Below are 13,962 nucleotides of genomic sequence, written 5' to 3'. Positions count from 1 at the left end.
AAAATGATAACAGCTTGCACGCACGTCACGCGTGTTTTCGCCTACGCATTGGATATACATTTGCGGATGCGGCAGGATGCGGATCCAGGAGAAAAGAAAAAAGGAGAAGAGAGAGAAGCCTCCGACACTCGGCGAAAAAATACACCGACTCGTTATTCCCCGAGTGACGGGAACGACAACGAGTCACTCTTTTTCTTCAATGAGCAACGGCTGACGCGTTACTTTCCAAGAGTGACTCTCCCCGGCGTGCTCCTTCGGCAAGAATAAATTTTGCGAGGAACGCGGGAGATTGTCCTCTCCTGATGAGACTAACCAGCGATACGATCCGCAGGCAGGTCTCTGCGGAATGTTACACGATTCGCAGCAGGAGTGTTACTCGCGCGCGCTTCGCTCATCGCAGAAATTAAGTCGCATTATCTTCAATCGTCGAGCGCCTGCAAATGAAATCCGAGGAGCGCGCGCGCGCACGCGTGTATGGCGAGGGAGGTCCATTATTCTATTTAGTCGTGCTTGCGAACAATTGTCGTACGAAAATATATTCAACATTTCCCTCTCTCTCTCTCTCTCTCTCTCTCTCTCTCTCTCTCTCTCTCTCTCTCTCTCTCTCTCTCTCTCTCTCTGTAATATATTAATGCGTGATACGAAATATTACATCGCACTGACTCGTGTTACATACATACATACAGGCATACATACACACATACACACGTACGTACATATATACGCACTACAAATTCGACGTCGATCGAAAATAATTATGTACAACATTCGCGGGCTCGTCGGCTATCTCGACGAAGAGATTGCGTTGAGCGAGAGCAACGGTTGCGCAACCGTCGAGTGAAAATTATCTACGATTGGTGCGGTCCGTTTCAGATTATACCCATCTTCGAAAAGCCGACAGGTCGACCGTTGTGTCAGCTGTGAACGTCGGTCTAAGTTGCGCCACCGTTTCTCGCCTCTGAGACCGGGCTGAGGATGGTCAGCACGTATTGCAGAACCTTGACTAGTTCCTGCTCCTGTTTAGAAGCGTCAACGCTCACCAGCGTAAATCTACCGAGAGCCTCCCGTATGCTCTGCGAGAAGCCGGCACTGCGCGCGATGAGCTTGCCCTTCTGGTTGTTGCTGATCAGGGACCACAACATAGAGCCGGCCAGGTTCACCTCGCAAGGTGAGCCGTTCTTGAAAATGTCGTGTAGCAGATTGATGAAGTCCACTGAGGAAAACAACGGCGGAGTAGCGCACAGGCCGGTGAGGCTTGCCGTTACGACATTGCTCACGTTATTGCATCTTGCCAATTGCACGGCGGTTTACTCACCTGAACTAAGAAGTCGAGGTCTGTTCGTCATGTTGAACGACAGGTTACGCAATATCGATATCGCGAGGACTTTGCTCGACGACGAGGAACACTTCGCCAAGTTGATCAATACGTCCAAGGCGTCGACAGCCTGAAATATATATCGCTACGTGTTTATTAACTATTAATTTATTAAGAATTTAACGAGCGCATACTTTACCTTCGGCACGCACAACTGTCCCTCCTCGTAGTAAGTGAAATCTATTAAGAACTCCAGGCAGTACATCTCCACCAACGGCCACGGTTTCGCTCTCTTGGTCATAGTAGGGTGTATCTTGGTGAAGAATTGAAGGAGATTGCTCTGTGTGTAGTCATGGCTAATTAATAACCGACTAATGTATATGCATATGAGTAATTAATTGATCAATATATAACGCGTATGACTAACTTAATAACTGGGAACATCGCGTGCGACCGCACGAGGCTTCATGCTCCCAAGCTTCTGTCCGTGCTCGGGTCTTCTCTGACCCGAGTGTCCTTAAAAAATTCTAAACACGATCAACACCACTTGTTGCATCTCGTGGTGCCCATTCTTGCATGTGACAGATACATTGTTATAAATACATATTGTGACAAATGTATATTATTCATTAAAAGGTGCTCGATTCATCAAAAGTCGCAGGATTTTGCCTTCCTGTCGACTACACTGTAACATCGCGAGAATTTTTTAAGAACGCTCACATGCGAAGAATGCAACGTTTATAAGTAGAAAACGTTCATAAGATTAAGCGCATCACTCTATATAACGACGAAACCGGATAATAACATGAAAAGCGGATAATAATCACCTTTGAGATGCAAATCCTGCACTCGTGCACGTGAACGGCGTTTCGCAAGACGTGGAAGGCGAAGTGCATCTTGTGATTATCGAAAAACTGTCCGGCTTTCTCGATTTCTTTGCAAGTCACTTGTATGATAACGTGTATCAAGGCCAGCGTGTTTGGCGTTCTCCTGAGTCCGCTTCCCGGCAAGATCGTCGTTAACGTTAAAGACTGCGCGGCTGCAAACAAGAACGCACAGAGATACAGAGATCGAGTTTGCGTCAACGGAATGAGAAGTCGTGTCTGTCTCAACGCTGGTGGCGATGATCGGCCCTCACCAAGAGTGCATCTGGTCGTGAACGTCGCCAGCAGCTTCAAGGCGGACGTCGACACCGTCTTGTTCAGCGCTATCCAGGCCCACAGCTTGTGCACCACGTCCGCCAACCCCTCCTTCGTCAGACTCTCCTTCACACTCACGTCGCCGTACATGAAGTTCATGAGAAGCATGAAGATGCACTTCATATCGTGCAAGAGAGGATGAGTCTGCCGGGACAAGAAAGGATGCATTTTTTGCCATGATAATAGCGCAAGGAAACCGCGAGGGAAATTCCGCGAGCGTACAATGCGAGACATGGCAATCGGCGCGGGAAAACCCTCGCTTCTCTCTCTCTCTCTCTCTCTTTCTCATACCTTCCTTTCCGCTTGCTTCTTATAGAGTTCGAATGGTTGAAGATTTAGCTTGACATACTGCTCCTTCAGGATCATCAGCGCGGTCTCGGGCAGATTGCCTCGCAGAGCCGTGCGTTTCGCCTCCTTCGACACGCACAGCAGATTCGTCAAGGCGCCCACGACGAGATCCTTGTCCTCCGATTGCTTGCAGCTCTTCTTCGACTTGGTGTAGCTGTGCGCGATGAAGAGGTGCAGCAAGAGCTCGCACAATTCGCCACCTATCGTGGTCTGCTCTTGCGGGCTCGCTGCAGCCTTGTCGTCCGTCGGACGCGACGTCCGCCGGACACGCGAGTCTTTCTCATTCTCGTTCAGCTTTCTCGAGTGCGCGTTCGCGTCCCTGATCGACAATTTGTTTACGCTCGATATGACGTCCCGTAGGATGCCGTCGTTCTCGTCGGCGGCGACGCACCTCGCGCTGGTGTCGATTACCGTCTGCAGGGAGACGCTGCTTCGTCCCAGGGAGTCCTTCTGGATCTCTTGCGACAGCAGAAAGGCCAAGCAGCTGATGGCACTCATTCGGAGATCCGTCGTGGAGTCCTTTATCGCGAAGCAAATGGAAGCCATCACCGTCTCCGCGCCGCACAACTCCAAGGCGCCTTGGATCGCCTCAAAGTGCTGGTCCTCCGTTAGCGAGAGCACGGCTATGAAATTGTAGATCTCGGTCCACAGCCGGTTGCGCAGGTGGATCAGACGCGGTTCGGTCGATTCTGCGTAGATCGAGGTGCGAATTAAAAGAGTCGAAGGAAGAGATGCGCGCGATCCGCTGGCTTGTTTGATAAGCAACCTCGGATCTTCCTGGTTCTCGAGCTGGTAACGATTATATTTTCCTACCATTGTAATTTTATGAAACGGATCAGATATCAGTGTACAGTATTTTGTGAAATTACAAGTTGTCATGAGATAAAAGTACAATCGTTTGTCGCACATTTCGTCCGAAAGATCCGAAATCACCGATTGCAACAAGCCAAGGCTGACTCATTGAGAGGATGTTCGTATCGAGCTCGCTCGCTACGACACGTACGATACAGATCGACGTCCAAGAGAGAAAGCAAAGTGTAGAGCGAGTCCGCGGAGAAAAGGACCACGGCCGTGTATTGGTTGCTGTGAGTGATGCAGTTGGTTAGAACTGTGCAGATGTTGGTGTACATCTCCAACGTGTCGGAGTAGTGGCTCAAGCTCCTCCTACTACCGGCGTCTTTCGGAATCTCAGCCAGACACCTGCGACGAGACCGAGTAGCGTGGAATATATTACAAGTGAAATAATGTTATCCATGTCGTCAGAGATGTTAAATCAATATCACAGATTGCGTGATGAGAGCCGCATCAATAATACGCGGTGTAATAATCGAAGAGAAATAAACGTACCCGAACAAATACTTATCGATGGATTGCTCGTAAATCTGCGCCACTACCTCGTGCTGTCCGATAAATATCAGATTGTTCAACAAGGCGCAAGTGGTGGCAATAAGCGAGGGCGTCGCAATTAACTGCACGCAAGCGTCCATCACGTCGGTCGCCTCCGAGTCCCGGACAGAAACTGAAAAAGAACAACCGTCGTGAGTCGCGGTTGCGAGGATGCATAAATTTTGGAGTGACGACTGACGCTGCTCTTTTCGCACAAGGTGCAACAAGGTGATGTAATTACATGGCTGCAATTCACCCTGGCAGTTGTACAAGTGTGACACGATGCGCGGCACCAGCGAGATGCAGCCAGATTGCACACTCCGCACGGAGGTCGCCTTGCCGTCGTTCCCTTGGTACTCCGACTGCTCGTCATCCAGCGTGGTCGACGTATAGATGTTGGCGCAGAGAACGCTGATCTCGTGATAAGTGTTGCATTGCTCCACGTATATCAGGATGGCCTGCGGTTGCAGGGAGTCCTCCTGCGCGTGAACAGATCACACCCTTTGACACACTCGATATCGAAGTCGCACATGTGTGACGCAGCGATCTCTCACCCGCGGTGTCACACACGCGTTCGGCTGCGTTCAGCAGGGAGAGAAGCTTAGCGGGAGAGCTTTGCGCTCCGTTGCTGGCTTGTGTCGTCGGACGACACTTGGTGTTTTACGTTTTACCAACATGTTCGTTACTAGACGACGTTCTGTTGCTTACGCATTGAAAGGCCACCGAGTTCTTCAGCATGTTGCAGAACGCGATACACGCTTGTTCCCTCACTAAGCAGGATTCCTCGCGGTTCGTAATATACTGGAGCAACGTGTGGCACAGGTCGCTCGGTGCCATCGCGATCGCGTTGAGCAGCTGCGACGCGGTGTGCAATGTACTCATCAGGCCCGCTAGTAACTGCAAGGCTGAAGCGCGGACCAGAGGATCCCGGTTTTGCCATAACATGGGTAACCAGCTCAGCGATCGGCCTTCCTCGTACCAAAACACTATCAACGACTGCAATTTGAAATTTGCTTCAAAGACAATTGCTGACTATAAATATGTAATCTTATAATCGAATAATATTATTAAGATTATGTTGTATCAAGTAATATCAACAGGTAAATATTATAAGTTTATGCTAAAAATAAATCATCTTTTTCTACTTATAATAATAACACACGCAAGGTAGTGATTTGTAAAGTGTAAATTTTTTCAAGAGTGACATAGAAAGAGTGAAATTTTTCATTACTCAGAAAGTTATACGAGAACCGCCACCGAGAACGCTTCATCAAATTGAAAGTACTCACGTTCTTATTAAAATTCACTTGCATCTGATGTAACGAGTGGTTGAGGCATATTATCGAGTTCCTCGTTATCGATAAGCCCATGAAACTAACCGTACCGGCACCATGAAAGGATATGATTAGTTCGATGAGCGTATTGCAAAGAGATACTAATAAGTTCCTGTGGCCTTTCCACTCGCACTGTCCGATCAAATACGTCAAACATGTTAGCAACCAATCAAGATAAGCTATAATGAGGAGAGGAAGAAAAGAAAAGAGAAAGGATAAAATTCTGATGCACAATCAAACGTATGAGACGAAGACTTATGTGTTACCAGCGTCCGATTACAACAGACTCAAGTGAATTCAAAGAGCGAATACCAACCGAGATTGTAGAAATGCTGCTGATCCCCGAAACATAATGTCGAGACAACAAACTCCACGAATCGAATCCATGTAGTCTTGGGTTTGTCGTTGGATTTCTCCATCCTCTCGATCGCCGAGCATGTACGTACTAACTTGAGTATAGACTGATGTACGTCTTGATTGTCGATTTCCAAATTCTTAAACAAGTCCGCCAATGATCTCGTCATGTTTTTCATGATCTTGCTGATCCACGAGCTTTTCCCTGTGAACATTGGGAGAGGATTCGACATCGTTTTAGCATGATGCTTACGGGAGAATCGTCCCGTCTGGATCCCGGGATCCCATCTTACCACTTTTTGCGACATTTAGGTACAACTGTAAGAAAATTAGAACGTCTACGAACAAATCGCAATCCTCTTTGCTCGTGGGATGCGACGCTAGGAATCGCTCGAACGTTTGCTCCCACGGCAACGAGTCGATGTCTTTCTCATCATCACGCGCGACCGCTTTATAAAATCTCAGGTACCTGGAAAAAGTCGATGACAGAAGAACTGGTTCAGGCAGTTTCGATCCGACAAAGCTGGCTAAATCAAAGCTAATAGCAGCAGTAACGTTCGTCATTAACGATAATTATAATAATAATAGCTTACATTGTGAGGTAATCCAGCGCACACACAACGCTGTAGTGCGTAGTGGAATTTTGAATGTTGTAGAGTTGCTGTTGACAACAGTATTGAGGGAAACTGTATCGCAGGGAGAGGAGATCACTTTCAAGGATCATCAGTTTTTGTGCAATTCCGGGGTCGTTCAAGTCCTCGAAACATTTCCACAGCATGTTTATGCCGTCGTTCCACTCCCACGTCCAATATTGTCGGATGAACGTTAAGACTGTAGGATTGCTATTGTGAAGTACTATGAAGTGAAACGAACAGAGAATGTTACGTTTTGTTACATTGCACAAATTCGACAGCACAGTTTGCACATATATACACACACATATGATACCTGCAATTAAAATACTACTTACACGACACGTTAGATCGCCTATGTATACTCGTCTTCCAATGAGATCTGCAAGTGAACGGCAGTTTCATGTTCGTGAGAACAATATGGGGTAGCGAAATGTGTGAAGTAACGCTATTCTCCACATCCTTCTCATGGACTTTTACGACGTATTCGCTGTATAAAAGTAGGCACAGTAATTGCGCACCGTCAGATTTCACGCATTCGTTATTTGGGAACAGGAAGAGGCCTGAAATACAGTGAGTTGTTGGCATAAAGTTTACGAACGATCGAAACAATGAGGTGAGATAAAAACACATCACGGGAGAGAAAAAAATACGGTGGAGTATACATACTTCTTATAATATTGAAGAAAGTGTCAATGTGAATAGACAATTCATATCGTATTGAACACTCGAAAAACGCGAGTTGTTTTAATATGCTGATTATCGGTATCACAGAATCTGGATAATTCACGTAATCCTTCTCCACCTGAAAATTATATGTTTCGAGATTAAATGAGAAATGTCTTAAAAAAAAAAAAAAAAAAAATCGCTCTTTCCATCTCTTTCTCTTTTATTGTCTTTTTATTTATTCTTTTTCAAATAAAAACCTTACCAGTGCTCTATTGAAAATGTCCAATATTAAGGGCAGTCCATTTTGATTTATGAACAATTTGTGCAACGATATGTCGGAAAGCATTACACTAATTTGTACCAATGCGGATCTGCGTATTTTTGGATCTACGTTTGGCTCGTTCAGCATTTCCAGCACTGATAACATATTGCTCCTCTGCAAATAAAATGCTTTGGTAATAAAATCTTTACTGATACACATAAATCTCTAGAGAAAAAAAAGAATGAAAATAAAACAGATAAAAATATAGAAGATATAAATAAAATATTTTGAAATTAAACGAAAAGTTACATGTACACATGTCATACATGAGATTTTTAAATATTCTGAATGTAAACATGTAACCTGATAATTGCCTTCTGATCGCCTAATGAAATTTTTACGTTCGAATATGCAAAGCGAGTTGAGAGGCAAGCCATGTAAAGATGACAAACGCGGCAGTTTTTGGACAGAGTCCTTCTCCTTTCCAAGGAACCAGATTAAGCGACATAACGCTTCCTCGCGGATGTCGCTGTCTGACGCATAGAGAAATCTTAGATTGCCCTTTAACACCTAAAATTGAGAGACTTTATATGACAAGAGCTAAACATAAAAGAAAAATATATAATTAAGCGTGTCAAATTACCTCGATAAATGGCAACTGTATTTCGTTGGAAATATCGGGATCGAACATTTTGGTCACACACTGACCTAAAGGTATGAGCGTGTCAGCGTGACATTGCAAAAGATGCAGCACAGGAACGAGAACTTCTAGAGTCTTCAGCCATCCAGTTTCGCCCATCTGCATTTTTCCCTTCAGCACAAGTACCAGCATGTCTCTCGACATCTCGTTTATCTGAATACGAAATCAGGTCGATCAAATTTCTAAATCGAATTTTCCAGCCGAACTTTTTTTAGGTGTACTAATATATATTTTGTAATATAATATACTAATGTATATTTTGTTCGGGTGAATCTTGTCGAAGTTGTCTGGATATATCAATAAATGAAGTTGATATTTCGCTTCAGAGAGGCGATCATAAATCTTTTCTTCTAACGTGAACTCGTAAAAAGTGAATATTTCCAAACGCTTCCGAATTAGAATATTTTCACTTCCCGTGAGATTCACGCTTTCAGGAAAAGGTCCCAAACTGACCAGGAATGTTTGTATTTAAACATTTTCGTTACCCTGCTATCTTCGCTCGTTGCGCCATGAGAAATAATTTCCGTCAAGACGTTCGGTTCGAGCAAGAATGTCAGATTCTCCCAAGACAGTTTCTCTCTGCTGTATTCAACTCCCAGAATACTCTCGACCAGAGCGTGGCATTCGACGTAAGTTGCGTGTTGAATGTCCAAGTCCGCGTTCGCCAGCAAGTATAGTATCAACTTTGTCGCTAACGTGCAGTCTTCGTCGCTTAAGCAATATCTCGGGAGATCTCGTAAAAACTTTATAGTCATCTTGACGACGGATAAATTTTTATGGTAAGGTAAACTCAATTTAGACGTGTATAGTGTTTTTAATGTTTCCACAGGCGACTGCTCCGACGATCCTTTTAACAAAGAGATGGACGCCTGCATGGACTTTGTAACGATTTTAGTTTCATCAAACAGTTTGACCGACGCCAGCTCATTGGCACCTTGAAATTGCTGCAATCGAAAGAAATTTTCTTTACGTAGATTGTGATTCGCGTTGCATAAATGACAAGCGAAATCGAGAGAACGAATAAGTCTGAATCACTCACACGGGCGTATTCTAGAAACATAGAGTGCAACGCTGGATGCAACAGATACATCGGTGCGTCCATTATGGCATTCATTATAGACGTTTTTAAAGCAGCCGGTATAACAGCGTCTGCCAACTCCAACGGCACAATGCTACTTAGCAACCTTATGGTAACAGCGGCAAGATGCATGTATGTGATTCTCAAGTGATCCACGTTACTGCAGCTTGCGAAATATTCCATCAGTTCGCCCATTAAATGAAGCAACGCTCTCAAATCGTCGTTTATCTTTAAGACCATGCCGTCGTTCCAAAGCCAGATATTCGGCATCACGCAAATGATCAACAACTGTATTAATTCGTGAGTCAGGTCCATGATGTACTTGACGTTTTGCAGGGGCAGGTTGGGGTCGACAGGTACGCTTAACTGCGACAGAACGAGTTTCAGGGACTCCACGCAATAAGCAGGCAGCAGCATCTGCTGCAACTGCAACACGGAGTCGTCGACGTTCTCGCTGATACTCGGACTCCTGTCGCTGGTCCCCTGAAACAAATAACATCGTGAAAAAGCACGAAGAATAGAAAACCCGATGAAATGGCTCAGAATTGACTCACTGCTGATTGATACGCTTGGTAGTTAGCTTCAGGTACACCACCGTCTGGACCATCTCCGGCTTCCGAAGACACGTAGACATTGTTATCGAGTTTACTGGCCAATAACTGTGTAAAAGTTAACGAAAATTATGAGATAGAGGTAGGCGAGGAAAGTGAGTAAGAATCTTCAAGGAGAGCTGCTGTTACTTTAACTTACTTAATTACTCGACTATTGCTTAGTTACTTTAGTACTTTAGTAGTTTACTTGCCACTAAATATTAACACTTTCATTTACCTTTTGCTTCTTATTTGCTATACAAGGTTCACAATAGTAGTAAATGCGAAATCTCAAAGACCGAGTTAGTTTGCGCAAAGTCTTTAATACAGTTGGAACGACGCACATGATTTTGATTTCTGATACACTGATGTTTGATTTAAGAAGACCGTGAAGTGTCTGTAATATTATTTCAAATATATATTGTCAAATATATATTGTCAAATATATTTTATCAACATATTGCGTAGAGTGTCAAAGTGATCAGAATGAAACATTTACCGTGATTATAGCTGGCCTTTGTAGAAAAACTTCCGCTGGAAAATCTTGCATCATTACATTTGTTATAAATTGACACGTGTGTAATATGAGATTAGTATCAACATTGTTATTAAGAGCTTCTTCGACAGCAGTAAGCACTCCTTTGTCCGATGTAACCAGTGGCTGCCATGGCATCACTAGCCATTTAATGCCACCTTCAGTTGCCTTGGAAATTCGTGTATCACTTTCATGTTCCAGTGTTGTATCGAATGGTATTGTACTATGTACAAATGATGCACATATATCAATTTTGTATATGATATATTATTAAAGTGGACAAAGAAACAAAATATATAAAATATTTATATTTGTTGTAACATACTTACTTATCCAAAATAGATGGTAGATGATGAGCGCCAGAAAATTCTTCATAATCTTCTCTCCCATAATTTTTATTCTTATTTTTACCATGATATTGTATTTGTGACTTGTATCTGTCACATTCCAAAGATGCTGCGTCTGTGGTAAAATCCTAGAATATAATTCTAATTATCTCCTCATTATCTTCTCATAATATATGCAAAAAGTAATGGCAATATACAAATATTTATATACCTTGATGTGTGTATTTAATTCATCTCTTTTGTATTTTCCTGAATGAAGAACAGCTTCTTCAATCTTGTTCAGTTTCAAATGCCATTCAGAGGGGAGCTTCCTTCTTAATTCATGAAGCTCGTTTTGGAATTTCAGTTTACCAAATGCATTTAAGTAACTTTTAGTATCTGCCTGAAAAAAGAAATTAACACATCAGTAAAAATATTAACAGTTCTAAGATATAGGTATGATGTTTGATGCGGAAAATAATGGGCAAAATATTCATTAATAATTAACAAAACATACATCAAATTGTCATCGAATAAAATATTGTCTCGAAATTTGTATTAGTGAGAATGAGACAGTTCACAAATACCTTCACCAACTTCAATAATAAATCCAGCACTTTCTCTGGTTGTGGTGCAATCTCAAAGGAGAACCAGTTGAACAGCCTCAAAATAATTTCCTTTTTGACAGCATCGCAATCACATCCGAAACCAAGATCATATTTCGAAATAATATTGTCCAAAGCACGCAGTCGTATCTCATCGATAGTATGGCCTAAAAATAATATATATGTGAGGAAATGACTACTGCAACAGCATTAATTAATTAATACCGTTAATAAGTAATAAATTACTTTTTCTTACTCACCCAATTTTTCAACGTGTACAGATGTTATTCCAGCGGTGCTCAGCATTGTAAACAATTATACATCCGCACAGTTACCGCAGGTTAATTGACAGATGGCTTTGAATATTTAACCGCCAAATTCAGACACAGCGCCATTTTAAAACTCTCTCTACGAAGGCACTAATGAGAAAAAAATAAAGCTCATTTTACATGAGTTGTACGACAGGCTTATCAGACGTTCCGATTGGCTGTCAGATAGAGAATTTCTAGGGTGTCTAAAGAAAAAGTTAGGCACGTGAGACGAGATTTAAAATATTAGACGGTCTTTATTAATATCTCGTCAGTGGTCATGTACTATTTCTATTTACAAATTTGGCTTTAGCCATTAATTTTGCAATATTAGATACAGAAATAGATAGATTTTTTATTACTTATTATCTTGATAATTAATCAGCTGATCAATTACAGAACATATCTAAATTATATATATCTAAATTAGTTTAAGGTCTACCAATCTTATAATTTAAGCCAAAGTTTTTAAAATCAATTTCAGAACAAGCACCAATTTATTGTACCAGTGTGATCCAATTTTTGAAACTTCTTCGAAAAAAAAAACAAACTTTAAACTGCAAGAAATAACGGGTTCATAGAAAATTATACTTGTTATTTTTGAGGAGCAAAATGTCCTCTGTCGTCATCTAGCGGTGTCGAGAAACTCGTTCCGGTAAAAAGGTGTCCTAACTAAAAAGGTTCGAGTCTTGGCTGAACACCTCTAATAATTCTCTCGTCCCTTTACCCGTAATTAGACCCGTAATTTTTATTAGTTCCTACGTTTCCGCTACGAGCCGCCACCATTTCTATTATGAAATCGAGGTCGTAATACAATTCGACGAATCAGACACACATCTTCATTTTTTCAAGTACTACGATTCAATTGTTTAGTAGCACTTTTAACTTACACGAAACATAGATAAAATTCAACAAACTGTAACTTCGACAAAAATGACGCTGTTGGGATGCTTCGAAAAGCATTTCAAAGCTTGAGACTTCTAGCTTCGAGCGTGTTAATGTTATAATAAATGGAAAATGGAGTGATCGTTACATTTTCAAACCTTATTGTCCGGTAAAATCCTTACATTGAAGATGTATTTTTATAAAAAAATAAGAAATAACGAGAACAAGCGAATGTTAAGAGATATAAATTTTAAGCCTTTTATTTGTTGTGTAATGGACGTTTTACACCGATTTGTTCGTCGCTTTTGAGTCGTGAGATAAAAACCGGAAGGAGATCTTCACTTCAACATTAAATACCCTGGTGAGAAAAAATCGCAGCGTAATCAACGAGTATGCAAATTAGGAGGGAATGTTCTCACTTACAGGCCCTACAAACGTCGTTTTATGACGATTTACACACAACTCTTCTTTTACACGACACATCTTCCCACATCGATAAACTTCGTCAAAGAGATTTCAGCATTTGACGGATTTCGAATTACGTTCGTGCAGCGCAGTGCGAGAGAAGCAAATAAATGTTAAATTCATCAAAATATCCGGAAACCAGAGACATCAACCTGTGAAATGCCCCTCGAAGCGCTTCGTTATCCTTCTTTTTGCGGATGTTACAGCGCGCTGAGTTTTGCGTATTTTTTGCGACCGGCGAAAGCAGCACGAAAATTAAGCAGCGAAAACACTCGTGCGCGCGCACCGTATTTTAATGCAAAGTCCAGATGAATATTTAGCGATCGTTGCATAGTCGTGGAACGCTAAGGAATGGCATGAGGACACGTCGAAGAAAGGACGATGAGGAGGGGGACGACGCAGGTACACACTCGACAGTCACAACGGCGACGAGGATTTTCCAAGGTCCGTTTAATCATCTTACGAAATTACAAGGATAATAATTCGAAGCACATGCTTTTTCGCTAACGAGGTACGTGTAGGTGTAAGGTATTACAATCGGAGTAATTTTACGACACTGAATTACGTAATTATCGCAAACATCATTTAACTGCATATAAACATACAAAAGATTTAAGATTAATAATCGAGTCGTTGGTAATTCGCTTCCTTTAGCCTATCGCCTTTTTTAGCACCACGATCGACTGCTTGCGAATCGTCGCCGCTTCGACGCCTGCCTGCCTTTCGGTATACCGGGTGTGTCGTTGAGAAACTCGAAGCTCTGTCGCAGCCGAACGAAAAGCGATTCGTCGCCCGGCGAAATTTCGAAAGAATGGCGCACGCAATCTTCCGGATATCCTCTTGTCCTTCCCATCCGCGCGCGTCGCCAAATTAAACCTCTATAACGCCACGTAATTTTCAAGTCCAACCGATCTATCGATATTTTTATTAAATGAGATATAATGTTATATATATATATATATGTTATATAT

The 13,962-nt window shown here is 42.5% G+C and overlaps 1 protein-coding gene across 1 annotated transcript; it reads right to left on the bottom strand.

Annotated features, from left to right (window-relative positions):
- Window positions 1-586: 586 nt before the first annotated feature.
- On the bottom strand, window positions 587-11,728 carry ana3 (rotatin homolog anastral spindle 3). Its single transcript, XM_025303725.1, has 29 exons — window positions 11,594-11,728; window positions 11,316-11,500; window positions 10,961-11,131; window positions 10,732-10,877; window positions 10,367-10,625; window positions 10,106-10,264; window positions 9,832-9,936; window positions 9,239-9,760; window positions 8,685-9,143; window positions 8,143-8,352; window positions 7,863-8,069; window positions 7,500-7,673; window positions 7,238-7,373; window positions 6,907-7,131; window positions 6,530-6,791; window positions 6,230-6,405; window positions 5,899-6,141; window positions 5,538-5,761; window positions 4,957-5,244; window positions 4,490-4,727; window positions 4,210-4,381; window positions 3,866-4,062; window positions 3,254-3,551; window positions 2,806-3,181; window positions 2,454-2,658; window positions 2,143-2,354; window positions 1,515-1,655; window positions 1,316-1,445; window positions 587-1,213 (listed from the first exon to the last, which is right to left on the bottom strand). The coding sequence occupies exons 1-29, from the start codon at window positions 11,637-11,639 to the stop codon at window positions 933-935; spliced, it is 6,447 nt and encodes a 2,148-aa protein (XP_025159510.1). The 5' UTR covers window positions 11,640-11,728; the 3' UTR covers window positions 587-932.
- Between the last annotated feature and the right edge of the window lie 2,234 nt (window positions 11,729-13,962).

The sequence above is a fragment of the Harpegnathos saltator genome, unplaced genomic scaffold (assembly GCF_003227715.2).
Source record: "Harpegnathos saltator strain DR-91 unplaced genomic scaffold, Hsal_v8.6 scaffold569, whole genome shotgun sequence".
NCBI lineage: Eukaryota > Metazoa > Arthropoda > Insecta > Hymenoptera > Formicidae > Harpegnathos > Harpegnathos saltator.
Note: the sequence above shows the minus strand (reverse complement) of the source record. Positions and strands in the feature narration are given on the sequence as shown.